General features: G+C 39.8%; 1 protein-coding gene across 1 annotated transcript in view; it reads left to right on the forward strand.

Moving 5' to 3' along the window:
• LOC124798989 (dynein axonemal heavy chain 10) overlaps positions 1–20,363 on the forward strand; it is a 1,080,466-nt gene extending 1,060,103 nt beyond the window's left edge. Inside the window, exons 60-61 of the mRNA XM_047262526.1 lie at positions 1,761–1,923; positions 20,228–20,363. Of these exons, the coding sequence (XP_047118482.1) occupies positions 1,761–1,907 (147 nt within the window). The 3' untranslated portion in view covers positions 1,908–1,923; positions 20,228–20,363. The remainder of the gene's footprint in view (positions 1–1,760; positions 1,924–20,227) is intronic.
• Positions 20,364–20,709: the final 346 nt, after the last annotated feature.

The following is a 20,709-nucleotide window of genomic DNA, read 5'->3' on the forward strand; positions in this document are numbered from 1 at the left end:
ATTAGTTAGAACCATTTACTGACTTCATAAAAGACCACAATTTCTTAAAGTTTTTAGTCATCTTCAAATGCAAAATTTTACTTTCAGATTCATTGAACGCTTCTCGTGTTGCTCTCCTTATGCTCATTTTTACTTGGCTCAAATATTGTTTGTCAATCTGCTTTTGTAGCAGCTTTCTGTCTCCGTTATTGAATCACAGTCAGTCTGTCTTATCCCTTGAAATGTTGCTCAGCACATACTGGTCTAAAGCATCCTGAATAGTGGTTTTAAATTTTATCCATTTGTACTGTACACTTCATTCTCAGAAAGCTGAATAATTGATGTTGACCAATCAAATACTCTACAATTTGTATCTTGTCACTCAAACTAAGCTAAAATATTTTCCTACCATTTTCTACATTGCTTTGTAGTCACTGATGTTGATGTTACCTAGTACCCCATTAGTGAGATCACCTACATTATGTTTTCACCTCACTGTTGCTACTTCATCACACTCCACCAAGCAGAGTTCCCACTGTCAACATGAACATTTGCATACACTAAATAATTCACTTTACTTACTAAATATTCAGTAGTAAAATAAAAGTGGTCATACTGTAAATATGACGACAAAGATTTTCCAAAGGTTTTTAAATGTTGGGAAGTTTGTTATGAAATTTAATTCCCTTGTGTTAAGTAATTTTCTGAAAGCAGGATGACTTGGTATGTTTCAAATGTAAGTTTTTTTTCAAATTTGGTGTTAATGATCAAGAACATAACAGATTTTTTAAGTCTGCTTTCCTTAACAATTAAATTTAATTTAAACAAAGTAAGTTTCCATTATGTAGATAACAAGGTAGAGGAGAAATGCTTTAGACTTCAGAGAGGGGGATTCCATCCACTCATGATTCTGATGACCATTTCGCAACCTGAAAGTACTAATAGCTGTATTTGAATTACCCAAAATATGATTCCATATTTGAGGTGAGAATGAAGATAGGCATGATAAGCACTTTTTACTGTTTTCTCACTACAAAAGGTTTCTAGATGAATTATTTAGGTAACTAGCAGCAATCTTCAACAAACTGATTTCTATTAATGCCACTTCCAACTTATCAAACAATATTAATGAAAATTAGGAAGGAGTGAATATTGTACACTCAAAAGTATTTCTGTAACATATAACATCAAAATTTTGACTGTATGCAAATCACAGTTGATTGGTTCAAATCATCTTATTACCTAGTTCATTTTCAAGAGACTAGTTGCCTTTACTGATAACAGCATGCTCAGTGCCTTACACAAAAGTCTACAGTATGCTCAATATTTTGTAAGACACTGTGTTCCACTTACAGCAGACTTCTTTATTGACTATTATTGCAATTTAAATACAAAGTTCATTCTAAAGCACAACCCAGTCAGTAAATCCAAAGGAAATGACAACTACAACCACGAAAGTAATGGATACATTCACATCAATTGTGGTTGTGAACGTAGTGATTAAGCTGCATATACCAAAACAGACAGGATGTCCTTCAAACAATATGTACGAGTTGTGGACGTTTTCTTCATAGGCAGTGCTGTTATAGAATCAAGAATAAGCTAGGTATGAGTCACTGTCACTATTTACTCTTCTCCAGTTCCAATTCCTTGTTGGTTATTGTCACCTGTGGCATAAATATTCCTTGATTACTGTTTTTTAAGTAATGTTTTCCCCTGTACTTTAACTTCCCAATTTATTTGGTTGCAAGATATTACCTACAAGCTCTTAATTTTTACAGAATACATTTAAAACACCTGTGTATACAACTCCACAACGGAGAAATGCCATGGGTGTTGGACTTGTCTTTGAGGCAGCCCTTGCAACAGATGAACATGAATCTCACTGGGTACTGCAGGGTGTATGCCTTACTCTGAACACTGATTAACTGCATTACCTATAAGGTATGTCATTTTCCCTTTATACTTTGTTGTGAGTACATTATATTGATAAATACATACACTAATTTTAATAATTGAATAAAGGCTATGAGTCATGTTAATTCATTCATTTTATTACGGTACACCATATATTTTATTTCACACTTCTTGGGATGTTTTTTACTGATATATTCTCTCTCTCTCTCTCTCTCTCTCTCTCTCTCTCTCTCTCTCTCTGTGTGTGTGTGTGTGTGTGTGTGTGTGTGTGTGTGTGTGTGTGTGTGTGTGTGTGTGTGTGTGTGTGTGTTTAAATGCTGTATTAATCAAATGCTGTATTTATGTCAATGAAAACTGTCAGTTTCTGAAAATATAATATAACCGGATAGATGAAAAAATCTACTCACCAACTGGTGGTGACAGAAGACACACGTATAAAGGTTAAGGAAATCCGCACACTTTTGGAGCCAATGGTTTCTTCTGGCAAAAGGGTTGAAGGAGAAGCAAGAGGGATGAAGGAAGAGGACTGGCAGGGTTTAGGAAATGTCAAGAGTTTGGAAAAGTTGGCCAGATCCACAGTCAGAGGAGACTTACTGAATGGGATCAGAAGGAAAGACAGACTGTTGGGGATGTCAACAGTCAGTCTTTTCTTATTATGCCATCCAGTTCTCCCCTGACAAAAGGTTCTGGGTAATTTTTCCAAACTCTCCCCATTTCCTAGAACTCACCTTCACCCTTCTTCCATCCCCTTGAACCCTTCTACCAGAAGAAGGAACCAATGGCTCCAAAGGCTTGCAAATTTTCTTAACCTTTATATATGTGTGTTCTCCTGTTGCCACTTGGTGGATAGAGTTTGTATCTATCCAGTTACATTAAATGCTATATTTAGTTTGATGATTATATATATGTTACCAAGGACAGCAACATTCAATGCTCCAGCAGCAATTGATTAGCACTGCTGCTGGTAGTAGCACACTGACAGCACATCACAAACTGGCAAACAAGACAGGGCATGTGAGATTATGTAAATGAAACACAAGACTGTTCTAACTTAATCTAATTGAAAGTACCACCATACTTGGCTGTGTTATTACTGCGATTACATGGCAATCTGTAATGCAGTTGATAACAAGTGACACCAAAAGTTCAGTTAACATTTCATCACCATCTTCCTTGCCCAATTTTCCCCCATTTCTTGGATCAGCTCAAGCTATGCTGCATGCCTACCACTGCCATTCTCAGTAGTATCACTCTCTCACTGCTAGATATATTACTGCGGTTATTCTTCATGTCTGACTGTACCTCTTAACACAAATCATCAACCAACATATTGCATTAGACTCATTAAAGATTATCCCAGGAAATATCCGCACATCTCTTGAAACCCTGATAAGGCTTCAGTTTACAGAAGGTATGCCGAAATAAGAACTACCACAACTTTTTCACTAACAGTTTTAATTAGCAGTTCAAGAACACTGTCATTAGTATAGTGCCATTACCCTTCACTCAAGCGACACTCTAAATGATAACTTTGATACTGGTGTTGTGTTGTATCTCACTATGAAATTTTATCAGTAGCCGTGCTGTAAATAAAACTAACTAGGTAGTCAGTCAGAAACACAAGATGGATTTTATTGTGCAGAGCTATATTGCAATTATTAGTGTTGTTACAACTGTGGAAATTTATGAGGAGGTATTAGATGACCTTGGGAGAGTCAGAATTGAAAGTAAAATTTTTCATCAATACCAAAGCACTTATTAAGTTAATGCAAAGTATTGAGGATTTCCTATCATCTTCATACACTGTGTATCATTGTCATGGCCTAATTTCCACTGAGGAAGTATGAAGTTTTTCCAATTATTGTTCATATCTTCTCACTATATTTTCTGCTTCCCTCACCCAATGACCTTCTCCATCTCTAATCATACTACGTGTTCTGTACTCTCTAAAATGACCATACACTAAATCCTTGTATGGTCTGCCGATTTCAGTTTTTATACCTCTCATTACTTATTTAATCACTCTTTTTTAACTTTTCAGAGCACCAGTTAGTTTCATCTCTAAGTGACTTGCATTGTTGCTGTTCTTTATCAGTCCTGATATCAGGCTGTTCTACATGCCCACCTATTTTAATGATAGTGTTTTTTCTGCTGCATTTATTACACATCTCTTAGTACCACTTCATTAGTTTACCAAGCTCTTGGAAGTGTCATCATTTCTTTTGTCAAATATTCTTCCAAGGCAAATTTTTAAGTTCCTTCAATCTGTATAGGTGTCTATATTTCTGATGCTTTCACTTTAACTCCTTGAATTTCAACTGGTATTTCATTAGTACCTGATTAAATCACAACAGAATAATTATTTTCAGCTCTTAACTTTATATCTGGTTCTTTCTTTTACCAAAATATAATCAGTCCCCTATGTTTCTTGATTACCTGACGTGTAGTGTTACTTTCATCTCACAGGGTTCACAAAAAGTGTATTCACAATGAATACTCCATGTCCAGCATAAATTCTATTAATCTTCTTCCTTTATCATTTCCTGTTTTCACCTATGACTGCACTGCAGTCTTCCATTATGATTAAATTCTCACCACCTTTGACATATTACACAAATTAATTGATACTGTCATACCCTTTTTCATTATCATTGTCATCTGCATCCATGGTCTGTTGTCTACCTATTTAATTTCTCCATCAACGTTCTTTCTGTTTGCTGGAGATTGCCAGTTTTCTTACCACTTCTGCTCTACCATAATTTGATCTAGTATGAATAAGCTTGTGATACCAACTTCAAAAATCTCAACAAATGTTAAAATAGCTGTATTCACCCTTTTCATTTCTACATTTAGTAAATTAAAGCCTGTAGCACACAACTAGTGAGTGGATTTCTGTCTTGACAGACAGCTGAGCACCGCAGCCTTTTGTTCGCTGTGGCACTAGTAGGGGAAGGATGGTTAATCAGTCACCATTCCTGTCTTTTACACCCAAGAACCCAGTACCCAATTCAACAGCAGGCTGAGTGGACAATGGGGCACTCTGGAAGGACTGGAATGAGAAAAATCCCTGCTTCTACCTGAGATCTCAAGGGTCACATTCTACTGCTCTGCCCACTAGACCACCACAGCCAATGTTTCTCCATTTAAATTTTCTAATTTACCACATTACCTTGTCTTTCAAACATTTCATACACTTACCCTGTTAGTGTTCTTGTACTGCTTGATAGCTCTGCCTTGGTATTCGCACCTGGAGATCTGAATGTGGAAAGACGTTAACTTTTGGAATATTTTACCTACGAAGCAGCCATCCAGACACTTTTTGCAGAGAACTGCCTGCATTAAAATAGTTTCTCACCCCTTACAGGTGTTGTTGGTGTTGATGTTGTTGTGGTCTTCAGTCCTGAGATTGGTTTGATGCAGCTCTCCATGCTACTCTATCCTGTGCAAACTTCTTCATCTCCAGGTACCTACTGCAACCGACATCCTTCTGAATCTGCTTAGTGTATTCATCTCTTGGTCTCCCTCTATAATTTTTACCCTCCACACTGCCCTCCAATAATAAATTGGTGATCCCTTGATGCCTCAGAATGTGTCCTACCAACTTATCCCATCTTCTAGTCAAGTTGTGTCACAAATTCCTCTTCTCTCCAATTCTATTCAGTAACTCCTCATTAGTTATGTGATCTACACATCTAATCTTCAGCAGTCTTCTGTAGCACCACATTTCGAAAGCTTCTATTCTCTTCTTCTCTAAACTATTTATTGTCCATGTTTCACTTCCATACAGGGCTACACTCCATACAAATACTTTCAGAAAAGACTTCCTGACACTTAAATCTATACTCGAAGTTAACAAACTTCTCTTCTTCAGAAGCGCTTTCCTTGCTATTGCCAGTCTACATTTTATACCCTCTCCACTTTGACCATCATCAGTTATTTTGCTCCCCAAATAGCAAAACTCATCTACTACTTTAAGTGTCTCATTTCCTATCCTAATTCTCTCAGGATCACTGATTTAATTTGACTATATCCCATCATACTTAATATACAGATTGAATAACATCGGGGATAGGCTGCAATCCTGTCTCACTCCCTTCCCAACCACCACTTCCCTTTCATGCCCTTTGACTCTTCTAACCGCAATCTGGTTTCTGCACAAATTGTAAATAGCATTTCACTCCCTGTATTTGACCCCCCACCACCCTCAAAATTTGAGAGTATTCCAGTCAACATTGTCAAAAGCTTTCTCTGAGTCCACAAATGCTAGAAATTTAGGTTTGCCTTTCCTTAGTCTATCTTCTAAGATAAGGCATAGGAGCAGTACTGCCTCACACATGTTCCAACATTTCTATGGTATCCAAACTGATCTTCCCCAACACTGGCTTCTACTTGTTTGTTCATTCATCTGTAAAGAATTTGTGTTAGTATTTTCAAGTGTTGACTTAGTAAACTGATACTTAAGTAATTTTCACTCTTGTCAACACCTACTTTCTTTGGGATTGGAATTATTATATTCCTCTTGAAGTCTGAGGGTATTTTGCCTGTCTCATACATCTTGCTCACCAGATGGTACAGTTTTGTCATGGCTGGCTCTCCCAAGAGTATCAGTAGTTCCAAAGGAATGTTGTCTACTCCCAGGGCCTTGTTTTGACTTAGGTCTTTCTTTGCTCTGTCAAACTCTTCATGCAGTATCATATCTTCCAGCTTATCTTCATCTATGTCCTCTTCCATCTTCACGATATTGCCCTCGAGTACATCACCCTTCCACCTTTCTGCTTTCCCTTCTTTGCTTAGTACTGGTTTTCCATCTCAGCCCTTGATATTCATACAAGTGGTTCTCTTTTCTCCAAAGGTCTCTCTAATTTTCCTGTAGGTAGTGTCTATCTTACTCCTAGTGATATATGCCTCTAGATCCTTACATTTATCCTCTAGCCATCTCTGCTTAGCCATTTTGCACTTCCTGTCGATCTCATTTTTGAGACATTTGCATTCCTTTTTGCCTGCTTCATTTACTGCATTTTTATATTTTCTCCTTTCATCAATTAAATTCAATATATCTTCTGTTACCCAAGGATTTCCACAAGCCCTCATCTTTTTACCTACTTGATACTCTGGTGCCTTCACTATTTCATCTCTCAAAGCTACCCATTCTTTCTATACTGCATTTCTTTCCCTCGTTCTTGTCAATCATTCCTTAATAGTCTCTCTGAAACTCTCTACAACCTCTGGCTCCTTCAGTTTATCCAGGCCTCATCTTCTTAAATTCCTGCCTTTCTGAACCTTCCAGTGCCTCCAGGCCTCTTCCATGTATACAACCTCCTTTCATGTTTCTTAAACCAAATGTTAGCTATGATTTAGTTTTGCTCTGTGCAAAATTCTACCAGGCGCTTCCTCTTTCATTCCTTATCCCCATTCCATATTCACCCATTACTTTTCCTTCTCTTACTTTTCCTGCTACCTAATTCTAGTCCCCCATGACTATTAAATTTTCATCTCCTTTCACTATCTGAATAATTTCTATTATCTCATCATACAATTCTTCAATCTCTTCTTCACCTGCAGAGCTAGTTGGCATATACAGGGTGGTCCATTGATTGTGACCGGGCCAAATATCTCACAAAATAAGCGTCAAACGAAAAAACTACAAAGAACGACACTTGTCTAACTTGAAGGGGGAAACCCGATGGGGCTATGGTTGGCCCGCTAGATGGCACTGCCATAGGTCAAACAGATATCAACTGTATTTTTTTAAATAGGAACTCCCATTTTTTATAACATATTCGAGTAATATGTAAAGAAATATTAGTCTTTTACTTGGACCACTTTTTTCGCTTTGTGATAGATGGCGCTGTAATAATCACAAACATATGGCTCACTATTTTAGACGAGCAGTTGGTAACAGGTAGGTTTTTTAAAATTAAAATACGGAACGTAGGTACGTTTGAACATTTTATTTCAGTTGTTCCATTGTGATACCTTTACCTTTGTGAACTTATCATTTCTGAGAATGCATGCTGTTACAGCGTGATTACCTGCAAATACCAAATTAATGCAATAAATGCTCAAAATGATGTCCGTCAATCTCAATGCATTTGGCAATACGTGTAATGACATTCCTCTCAACAGCGAGTAGTTCGCCTTCCATAATGTTCGCACATGCATTGACAATGCGCTGATGCATGTTGCCAGGCTTTGTCGGTGAATCATGATAGCAAATATCCTTCAACTTTCCGCACAGAAAGAAATCCGGGGACGTCAGATCCAGTGAATGTGCGGGCCATCATATGGTGCTTCGACGACCAATCCACCTGTCCTGAAATATGTTATTCAATACCGCTCCAACCACATTCGAGCTACGTGCCAGACATCCATCATGCTGGAAGTACATCGCCATTCTGTCATGCAGTGAAACATCTTGTAGTAACATCGGTAGAACATTACATAGGAAATTAGCATACATTACAACATTAAGATTGCCATCGATAAAATGGGGGCCAATTATCCTTCCTCCCATAATGCTGAACCTACATTAACCCACCAAGGTCGCTGATGTTCCACTTGTCGCAGCCATCGTGGATTTTCTGTTGCCCAATAGTGCATATTATGCCAGTTTACATTGCCGCTGTTGGCGAATGATGCTTCGTCGCTAAATAGAACGCGTGCAAAAAATCTGTCATCGTCCCATAACTTCTCTTGTGCCCAGTGGCAGAAGCTGTACATGACATTCAAAGTCGTCGCCATGCAATTCCTGGTGCATAGAAATATGGTACAGGTCCAATCAATGTTGATGTAGCATTCTCAACACTGAGGTTTTGAGATTCCCAATTCTCATGCAATTTGTCTGCTACTGAAGTGCGGATTAGCCGCGACAGCAGCTAAAACACCTACTTGGGCATCATCATTTGTTGCAGGTCGTGGTTTTCACATGTGGCTGAACACTTCCTGTTTCCTTAAATAACGTAAATATCCGGCGAATGGTCCGGAAACTTGGATGATGTCGTCCAGGATACCGAGCAGCATTCATAGCACACGCCCGTTGGCATTTTGATCACAATAGCCATAAATCAACACGATATCGACTTTTCTGTAATTGGTAAATGGTCCATTTTAACACGATTAATGCATCACGAAGCAAAAACTGTCTGGACTGGCGGAATGTTACTTGATACCACCTACTTATAAGTTTGACTATTACAGCGCCATCTATCACAAACCGAAAAAAGTGGTCCAAGTAAAACATTCATATTTCCTTACGTACTACACAAATATGTGATAAAAAAATCAGAGTTCCTATTTTAAAAAAAACGCAGTTGATATCCGTTAGACCTATGGCAGCGCCATCTAGCATGCTAACCATAGCGCCATATGGTTTCCCCCTTCAAGCTAGACGAGTTTCGTTCTTCGTAGTTTTTCGTTTGATGCTTATTTCGTGAGATATTTGGCCCAGTCACTATCAATGGACCACCTTGTATACTTCTACTACTGTGGTAGGTGTGGGCTTTGTGTCTATCTTGGCTACAATGAGCGTTCACTGTGCTGTTTTGTAGTACCTCCTATGTATTTTTATTCATTATTAAACCTGCTCCTGCATTACCCCTAATTCCCACTAGATCTAACTTTAACCTATCCATTGCCATTTTTAAATTTTCTAACGTACCTGCCTGATTAAGGGATCTGACATTCCACGCTCCGATCCACAGAACGCCAGTTTCGTTTCTCCTGAGAACGACGTCTTCCTGAGTAGTCCCCATCCGAGATCTGAATGGGGGACTATTTCATCTTCAGAATATTTTACCCAAGAGAACACCATCATCATTTAACCATACTGTAAAGCTGCATGCTCTCGGGAAAAATCACAGTTGTCGTTTCCCCTTGCTTTCAGCCGTTCGCAGTGCCAACACAGCAAGACCGTTTTGGTTAATGTTGCAAGGTCAGATCAGTCAATTATCCAGACTGTTGCCCCTGCAACTACTGAAAAGGCTGCTGCTCCTCTTCAGGAACCACCTGTTGGCTGGCCTCTCAACAGATACCCCTCAGTTGTGGTTGTACCTGGCTATTGGTATCGCTAAGGCACGCAATCCTCCCCACCAACAGCAAGGTTCATGGTTCATAGGGGTGCATCAACAACTTCTGTACCTATCTTCTTGATTTCTGCCAACCATAGGTACTGAAAAAACTGCTGTCTTCTTTGTTCAAGATGCAGTTTGTGCATGTGGAAATCCCACAGCGAGGTTTGCTGCTTCCACTCTGTGGTGTTCCATATTTGTAAGACTATTACTTCTTCATAACTCTGACAAGATGCCTTTACAAAGTACTACCAGAAGAGGTACTTCAACTAAGGTTACTTTAAACAAGAAGTTAACTCATTCATCATTTCCCCTTTATCCTGCTTTGTGATAAGAAGATCCTGGCTTCCCAAGACAGAGGTTTACTATTCAGTACACTAAAAACTAACCATGTTTAAGTCTCCTCAAGCAATTCTCCCATTGAATGAGTGTAGCCTAGTTAATATACCCTTGATGCATTTTATAGACTGTACAGTATAACTTGAAGATACTTCTGCTTATGGACCGTAGGTGTGTTGATATTTGTAGTACTAGCTTGCATGTTTCCATATCCACTACTGTGCCCATTATCATTCAAGAAGCTTTTCAGTGCAATATTTATTTTAACTTGTAGGGTCTGGAAACTTATTCCAATCTTTGTGTATTAATCTCCCCACCCCTGTTCTCCATAGTATTGCTTTTGGTTTATATGTATGTGCTCGTATTCATCAAACCATTGCTTTCTAGCATAAGCTTGCACCGGATGTGCTGCCTCTCCAAATTCACCAAAGCAATGAAGCTATTGGAGATGGCTAGACTGAACCTACCTAACTTGCAGCAGTTTCTCAATCTTTTGCTGACCTGCAGGGCTTGACCTATTATGCTAAATTCTTATCTAGTACTAACATTAACACTGAAAATGGCAGTTCACAACTATCTCTCTTTTCCCGTAAAAGTGCCAAATCAACTAAAAGTTTCAAGAGCAGGGGCTCTTTGCCAATGGTGGTAGTGATATTGGGATTTCCTAAATTGACCAGTATCACTTCTCACTAAGGTTATAACACATAATCACAAATGAAAACAGCACCTGCTACCCTAATGCTGATACATGCCACACTTAACACACAACTGCATTTCAACAATAAAAATATAGAAAACTTAATAATCAAGTCTGTCATCTGTCTTTACAATACTGTTTTTACTTTGCCTATGCACACCTCAGATGACAACTTCATTATAAGGGCTTCAGTTGGTTATCAACAATGCATCATTGCAATGTGAACACATCGGTTCTCACATGTTGACATCACAATGAAGATCCTCCAATAACCAACTGAAACCATTCTTCAAAATGTACATTGGCAACGTAAAAACACAATGGACAGTCAGATGGGTCATTAATCATGCTTGGATAGGTCAGTAGGTTGAACACTTGCATGTGAAAGGCAAAGTTACCAAGTTTGATCCCAGTCTCAGTCTACCAGAACTTACAATTAAAAGTTCTTCCATTCATTTCACTGTTTCAATTTTCACAAGAACGGCTAAAAGAAAGAAAAATTGCATACATTAACAGTATTGGTTTAAGATAGTTTCAAGTAAAGGTAATTATTGTCAGATTTAAAATCTATTATACGAGGGTGGTTTGATATGTGCAATAAAAAAGCAAGAAAAAATGTTTGTTTCACAAACTCTCCACATAGTCTCCTTTGAGGGATATACACTTGGTCCAGCGATCCTCCAGATGCTTCATCATATTGGAAAACAGGTTCTATCAAATTCTGCAAAATACTCATTGACTGCAACTATCACTTTCTCATTCGATGAAAATCCCTGCAAGCCAAAGTTTCACTTTAGGGACCACGAAGAAATCACTTGGGGCTAAGTCTGTTGAATAGGATGCCAACAATGGAGCACAAGAGGGTGTAGTTCTGGTTCTACCTTTTTCCAGGTAATCTATGAGGATTATTTCTTGGTAATTCCAAAAATCTCTGGCCATCACCTTACCAGCTGAGTCTTTGCCTTTTTTGGTGCACTTTCACAACCTCTGTCCATTGTTTTGACAGCTGTTTTGATTCTAGTCTGTACTGATGGATGCAGGTTTCATCAACTCATAAAGTGGTGCAAAAAGTCTTGCGGATTATAATTAAAACACCACAAGACATTGTGTTGAAATGTGCTGGATGCACTTTCGTCAACTGTGAGCAATCACAGCACCCACCTCACGTACAACTTCTATACAGCAAATTCTCTGCACAGGATATCTTGCACTCACTCAGTTGAGATGCCTACAGTCTGAGCAATCTCACAAATTTTTATTTGGTAGTCTTCCATCACCATATCATAGACTTCGTCAGTGGTTTCCCTAGTGGTGACTTCAGGGGAATGGACGGAGCACACTTTGTATCATGCCATTAATTTATTAATCCATAAGTAAATGGTCTTCAATGACGGTGCAGAGTCTGTATGAACTACATACCATTTTGTTTTGACCTATGTGGCAGCCCAAGCCTTCAAACTAAAATCTTTAATAACAGCATAAAACTCTGTTTTCTCGATTTTTAATCACAGCTGACTCACTAACCAATTCAGATGGCTGTCAACAATGAACTGTACACTATATATTGCTGAAATTGTTTATACAATCCTTGGAATAATCATGCTTATCAACCATGAAGGCACAACAAAAATGGCCCATTCTTTCATGGAAATTTACCAGACTTAGAAGACCACCATTGTATTACCAAAAGGGTATATAAATGAGACCTGTTTTGTGATAATAGTTTTATATAGCCTAACTTTACATAACACTTCGAAGTGTGGATTTTTTTGTGTGTAATGAAATGTACCAATTATTCTAGCAATACAGAAGTAACATGATTTTGACTGGTTCAGAAATAAGAGCATTACTGAAGAAAAAAATCTGAAAACTTATTTGAGAAAAACTGTACAAATCTTTTCACATTTCAGTGATTGTACTCGACTCAAACCTAAAATAAATAATGCATCAAGATAACAATTTTCTGTAAAAAGTATAATTACACTGTCACAAAAAAGGTACACTATTTAGATGTTTCCATCTTGCTCTTGATTTATTGTTGCAACAGTGCTTACAGAAAACATAAATGATCACATTTATAACAAGGTTATGAGAAGGAAAGTTGCTACTCACCATATAGTGGAGATGCTGAGTCGCAGATAGGCACAACAAAAAGACTTACACACACACACACACACACACACACACACACACACACAGGTGGGTGCATGTGCAGGAGTGGCGGACAGTGAAGTGCTGCAGGTGGAGGGCAGTGGCAAGGTGAGTAGAGGGGGGGGGGGGGGAGGGGGGAGTAGGGAAAAGGAGAGAAATAAAGAGACTGGGTGTGGTGCTAGAATGACAGCTGTGTAATGCTGGAATGGGAACAGGGAAGGGGTCGGATGGGTGAGGACAGTGACTAACGAAGGTTGAGGCCAGAAGGATTACAGGAGTGTAGGATGTAGGACGGCAGAATACCACTGTGGGAGGGATGGGAAAGATAGTGTACAGGACATTTCTGTTTTCAGGCCACGATGAGAGGTAATTGAAACCCTGGCGGAGAATGTAATTCAGTTGCTCCAGTCCTGGGTGATATGCAAATTTATATATATAAAAATATATAATTAAACAAATTAATTATACTATTGACATATGATTTTTATCAATTTTGCAGCGAATAAATTGTCTTTTCATTTAATTCACAAATTTTGTAAATTGTGAGCCATTGGTGTCGTGAACTTACATCGAATCTGGTATCCTGGGTTGTATTCATCTTCTTCCACCATAAGTATTTATCATTCTTGACTGTGTGTATAATATTGATTCTTAATCGGACTTCCTCTTCTGATGCAGGTGGCTTGTTGACCTGACATTGAAATAATGTGCAGAAGAAAAGGAAACTTTCGTGGTTTTGCACAAAAACAAATTTTCAGACTTCATATTTTCATAGGATTATTATTCAGACAACACATTGTATTACAAGAAAAACGTCTTCTCACCACAAGGACTAACGACAGAGTCCCTCGAATTATGGACAAAAAAATTGAATGGAGTTTTTATCATTTGTTATTTGCCTTCCGGCTGATGTTCATTATCATTGGTTTTAAATTTTTGTTGTGGCTTTTCCTTATGTAGCTATACAGTGGTACTGAGTTATGAGGGAAATGCTCCTCTGTGGCTGGACAGTGGGACTTCGGGAGGTGGTGGGAGACTGGAAAGATTTGTACAAGGTTGGGGAGATAATTAAGATCAGTGAAGTTTTCAGTGAGACTCTCGGTATATTTTGAGAGGGCTGCTAGTCACTGCAGATGCGATGACCACGAATGGCTAGGCTGTACAGAAGGGACTTAGTGGTATGGAACAGGTGGCAAGCTGTCAAAGAAGAGATATTGCTGGTGGTCAGTAGGTTTGATATGGATGGATGTACTGATGTAGCCATCTTTGAAGTGGATGTCAACATCCAGGAAGGTGGCTTGTTAGGTTGAATGGGACCGGGTGAAGCAAATGGGGAAGAAGCTGTTGAGATTCAGGAGGAATGTGCACAGGGTGTCCTCACCTTCGATCCAGATAGCAAAGATGTCATCAATGAATCTGAACCATGTGAGGGGTTCAGTATTCTGGGTTTTTACGAAGGATTCCTCGAAATGGCCCATTAATAGGTTGGCATAGGATGGTGCCATGCCCCAGATTTGTTTGTAGGTAATGCCGTCAAAGGAGAAGTTATTGTGAGTGGGGATATAGTTAGTCATGGCAACTAGGAAGGAGGTTGTCAGTTTGGAATCTATCAGGCGCTGGGAAAGGTAGTGTTCAATAGCGGTAAGGCCAAGGGCATTGGGAATGTTACTGTACAAGGAGGTGGCATCAATAGTGACAAGCAGGGTACCGTGTTGGTAAAGAGACACGAACAGTAGAGAGTCAGTGGAGGAAATTGTTGGTATTTTTTATATACGAGGGTAGGTTCCGGGTGATAGCTTAAAGGTGTTAGTCTAAAAAAACAGAGATTCTCTCAATGAGGGCACAGTAACCAGCCACTATGGGGTGTCCTGGGTGGTTAGGTTTATGGGCTTTAGGAAGAATGTAGAAGGTAGGAGTTCAGGGAGTGGTAAAGGTGAGTAGAGAGATGGACTCTGGGGAGAGGTTCTGGGATGGGCCTAAGTATTTGAGTAGTGACTGGAGATACTACTGGATTACTGGAATGGGGTCACTGTGGCAAGGTTTGTAGGTGGAAGTATCTGACAGCTGGCAGAGTCCTTCCACCAGGTAATCCTTGTGGTTCAAAACAACAGTGGTGGAGCCTCTGTCCACATGTAGGATTTATAAAGTCAGGATCAGTTTTTAGATGGTGGACTGCGGTTCTTTCTGTGGATGTAAGATTAGTTTGCATGTTGAGGAATTTGGGGAATGATGGTAAGGCAAGATTCGATGTTAAGAAATTCTGGAAAGTTAACAGAGGGTGCTTTGGGGCAGTAGGGGTGGATGATGGTTGGATGGAGGAGTGAACTGAGTTTCACAAGGTTCACTATTGGTCTTTGGTTTAGCCTGATTGGTAGGGTTGGTGGCAAAAAAGTGTTTCCACTGTAGGGACCGGGAGAAGGAGTTTAATAAGTCCTGCATGACTGAATTTGGGAGTGGGGGGAAAAGGCGAGGCTTTTGGGAAGGACTAATATTTCTGTGGGGCTAAGGCTTCTGGAGAAAAGGTATATGGCTGTGTAGCGGGTCTGTTTAGGTTCTGGATTCTGTGTGGAGGTGGGAGGGAGTGTTGGGGGGGTGGGGTGAGTGTAGTACTCTGCAAGACAGGGTTTGTCAGCTATGAGGTGACATGGGACGATGCTCAAGTTCCTGCAGGGAAAGAGTTTCAATGTATGTTATGGGCTCCAGGAATCTGGGATTGCATAGTAGGAGAATTCTCTGGATGGAGACAAGGTACTGCAAGGAGGTTTGGGATTTGGTTGATATCATTTTGTAGGACTATGTTGGTGAAGGCTACAGACTGGTGGGACTGGGATCTGGCTATGGATAAGGAAACATTTCTGTACTGATGCAGATAGAAGGAGCAAGGATCCACGGTGGTGAAAAAATGCGAAAAATTATGTAAATAATGTAGACTTACCATCTGAAAAATTTCACAAAAATACTCTCAAGTACGTGTGAAAAATCATGGAAAGGATTAAATGGATGCAAAAGGGGGAAACAACATTGTACAAAAACAAAGCTCCAATGCCTTATTTTTCCAGTCTCCCACCACCTCCCAAAGTCCCATCATCCAAAAACAGAGCAGCATTCCCCTCGTAACTCAGTACCACCCAGGACTGGAGCATCTGAATTACATTCTCCACCAGGGTTTCGATTACCTCTCGTCCTGCACTGAAATGAGAAATGTCCTGCCCACTATTTTCCCCACCCTTCCTTCAGTGGTATTCCACCGACCACCAAACCTACACAATATACACATCCATCCGTACACAACCCCTGCTCCCAGTTACTTACCTCATGGTTCATACCCCTGTAATAGACCTAGATGCAAGACCTGTCCCACACATTCTCCCATCACCACCTACTCCAGTCCAGCCACTAACATCACCTACCTCATCAAAGGCAGGGCTACCGGTCAAACCAACCATGTGGTCTACAAGCTAAGCTGCAACCACTATGCTGCATTCTATGTGGACATGACAACTAACAAGCTGTCAGTCCACAAGAATGGCCACCAACAAACTGTGGCCAAAAAACAAGTGGACCATCCTATTGATGAACACGCTGCCAAACATAATATCCCTCATCTCAATGACTGCTTCACAGCCTGTGCCATATGGATCCTTCCCACCAACACCAGCTTTTCTGAACTGCTCAAGTGGGAACTTTCCCTGCAATACATCCCACTTTCCCATAACTCTACTTGCCTTAATCTTCATTAGTCACTGTCCTCACCCATCCAGCCCCTTCCCTGTTCCCATTCCAGCACTACACAGCCATCATTCCACCTCCAAACCCAGTCTTTTTATTTCTCTCCTTTTCCACTACTCCCACCCCCCCAACTCTCGTCTGCCCGCCATCTAACCTGCAGTACTTCACTGTCCGCCACCCCCACCATACTATTACTCCCCCTCCCTACCCCAGCCACCTTTTTACCCCCACCTAGTTGCCACTCCCATCATGCACTCACAATGTGGTTTCAGTTGCCTGAGATTGCAGTCTTGTGTGTGTGTGTGTGTGTGTGTGTGTGTGTGTGTGTGTGTGTGTGTTTGGGTGCACACGCACATGCGTATGTGTGGCTATTGTTGAAGGCCAATGGCCGAAAGCTTTAATTGTGAAAGTTTTTTTTGTTGTGCCTATCTGTGACTCAGCATCTCTACTATATGGTGAGTAGCAACTTTCCTTCTCATAATATTGTTACATTCCATTCTGGATTTTCCATTGTTTGATCATATTTATAGACCTATAGCACATCCAGCTCAGAGGTACCCACTATCAAACCACACTGAAAAAAATATGTAAGTATGTGGTGTAGTCTCCATGGGCAGCAATGCATGCACTGACCTGGCATCCAGTTGATTGTACAGATGCCGAATACTGTCCTGGGTACATTATGCCATGCCTCTTGTAGCTTATCAAACCCCAGATTATAAGGCCTGAGGTGAGACCAGTGTGTCTTGGATGAATGTACTCTGCGAAACAGAGCTCAACCAGTCTGTGTCATATGTACAAATGACCATCACTGGCATGCAGACAGTATTTGCTTTCACTGCTAAAGGCCACAGTGCTTTTATTGCAAAAGACCACAGGTGATGCTCTGATGGCACCACTTGAGTGTGCCTGTTGATGCTGTGACATGAGTGGGAGATGGGCTAGAGGTGTGCACACTTGTATTCCCACTGCTAATAACCAGTTCGCAATAGTTCATGTTGATATGTTGTGCTCTCAAGTCCTCTAGCTGTTCTGTGGTAGCAGAATGATCTGCAACTGCTGCCCTTACAATGAGATGATCCTGGCAGGCATCTGTGTTGCGTGAATGTCAAGAACCTCGTCTACAGGTTTGAGAATGTTCATGTGACCATTGATACCAGCATCATTTCACAACTGATGCAGCATATCCAACCTGTGTGGCAATTCTTCAAAAGAACAATCCCAGAACTCAGAAGGCCACAATTTGACCCCTTTCAAAATCACTTACTTGGCTATAGGAAGCACAAGTGCACCTATCTGGCACAGTTGCCTGCTTGCTTCACTCACTCGCACCACACTGAGCCTTCTGGCTGAAAGCATTCCCTATTAAAGAGTAGACAAAGATGGCACTTTGGTAGCTATGCCATTATGTGTTCTGTTGGAGGACAACATTCAAACCATTATTAATACTTCCACTATCCTCAGGTGGCATATGCTGTCAACGGACCATAAGTGAAGGCATTATCCCAGGTGTACTAATTATTTATTTATTTTTTCCTGGTACTATATTATTAATTTTTGTTTGGGTTTTATACCTACATCAGTAAAAATGGAACCCTTATATGAGGTGTGATTAGAAAGTTTTAAGAATGGGCCTGTAATTGTACAATGGTGGTACTTACATGCTACTGTGATGCATCTCCTTCAAAATAGTCCCCTTCTGACTGATCACACTGACTCCAATGGTGTTTCCACTTTTGGAAACATTTCTGGAAATTTTTATAAGGACGCTCTCCGTGTTTGCCTGGATGTCATCAATCGAGTCAAATCGCTTCCCTTTCAGTGAAAATTTCAATTTAGGAAACAGGTAGAAGTCTGCAGTGGTCAAATCATGGGAATTTGGCGGTTGTGAAAGCACAGGAATTCTGAATTTGGTCAAAAATTCAACAACGGAGAAGGCACGATGAGCCAGAGCATTGTCATGGTGTAGCACCCAGCTCCTGTCTTTCCACATTGCAGGCCTTTTCTTTTGCACGTTTTCGCGCAAACGCTCAAGGACACATTTTTTAGTATTCCTGGTTAATTGTCTGTCCTCCAGGGGTAAATTCATGATGCACAATACTAGTAGAATCGAAAAAAAATCATCAACATTGTCTTCACCTACCGACTTTGTTGTGCTTTTTTCGGTTGTGGTGAACCTGGAGTCTTCCACTGTGAAGACTGCACTTTGGTTTCAGGATCATATCTATATACCCACGATTCATTCCCTGTAATTATCCTGTTTAACAAATCTGGGTCATATTTGTCCAATTAATCAGTTCTTGGCACACTTCAAGTCGGTATTGTCTCTGTTCACTTGATAACACTTTTGGAATGAATTTTCCAGACACTCAACACATGTTCATATCTTCAGTTAAAATTGACTGAACTGCATAGAAACTTAAATCAAGGTCATCAGCCATCTTCCTTATTGTAAGTCTACGATCAGTGCGTACAAAGTCGGGATCTTTCACAACACTTTCAAACGTTTTTGATGTGGAAGAACGGCCGGGCTGTGGTTCATCTTCAAATGATTTGCAACCATCTCTAAATCTGTTGAACCAGACAAAAACATTTGACTGGCTCTTATAATTATCTCCAAAAGCTGTTTTTAATAGCTCGTAAGTCTCAGAAGCTGATTTCCTGGTTTTAAAACAAAATTTCACACAAACTCGTTGCTCCATTTTTACATTCCTTTTCATGTGGACAGAATCTGGCAACAAGCCCTAACAGACCCACACTCAATCAGCTTCCACAACAAACTGAATTAAAGAAACACAGTTTCCCATCAGAAGGCATTCAAGGACAAGGCAACAACTCACTCCCCACATTCCATGTACCGGCCCGTCAAACCCGTCAAACCAGAAAGCAGTAGCGGATCCATTCTTAAAACTTTCCAATCACACCTCGTACATCACTTTGTTGTCCATCTGTTAAGACCCCTTTTTCTCAGGAATGGGTAGATGTATCGAGCTGAAATTTATGTCTCATACAAAGATCTACAGTCCACTGGCAAAAATGTGAGCTTCTAAGTCAATGTAATCAAAAGACGTGGCCATTTACGTCACATATTTTGATACTCACAAACTCACTCATCAGAATCTATAGAAGAAAAATATTAAAAAAATAAAGTTTCTACAGAACCCTCAGTGTGTGAGTCCTACTTGCACTTGTCCAATTTTTTCTAATCTATTTCACTTTACAATGAATTCTCAGATGCTGGGATGACTTAAGTCATACATATGTTCTCCATTAATTTTATGCACATGTATGCTACTTATTTTTTTTAAATGGACAAAATCACCAATATTTTAATTTCTTTGTTTTGCAGGTTGCATTATAGGGTGTGTTACAGAAGATGCACCAATTCCTACTACATTAGAAACAATTCTTTTTCATAATTTGTTTAATGTTGTATTATATTGTGAAGTATATCTTATAAAATATGAGATATTTTTGTAAGTGCTTTTGTTAATAAATATAATATATATATATATTTTTTCTTTGAGCTTCAATTAACACTTTCGGTAAACCTAAGTTAATGTACGAGGTATTTTCCCTGATGCTTTAACTTCAGAAGTTTAGTGCTGTGAAGTTGAAATTTGTTACTGTTGGCAAAGTGGCTGGAAAGTTATAATAAATTCTATAACAGTAATTTTACTTTTTACACTAATGAAAAAGACAATGCCTGGTGCTGAACTAGCACACAAATCCAGAACCTTGCCTGTAGCAGCCAATGGTTGTACCAACTGAGCTCTCCAGGCACAGCTATGACTTGCCCTCACAACTTCACTTCTGCCAGTACCAGTGTTG

The sequence above is a fragment of the Schistocerca piceifrons genome, chromosome 5, assembly GCF_021461385.2.
Source record: "Schistocerca piceifrons isolate TAMUIC-IGC-003096 chromosome 5, iqSchPice1.1, whole genome shotgun sequence".
Classification (NCBI taxonomy): Eukaryota; Metazoa; Arthropoda; class Insecta; order Orthoptera; family Acrididae; genus Schistocerca; species Schistocerca piceifrons.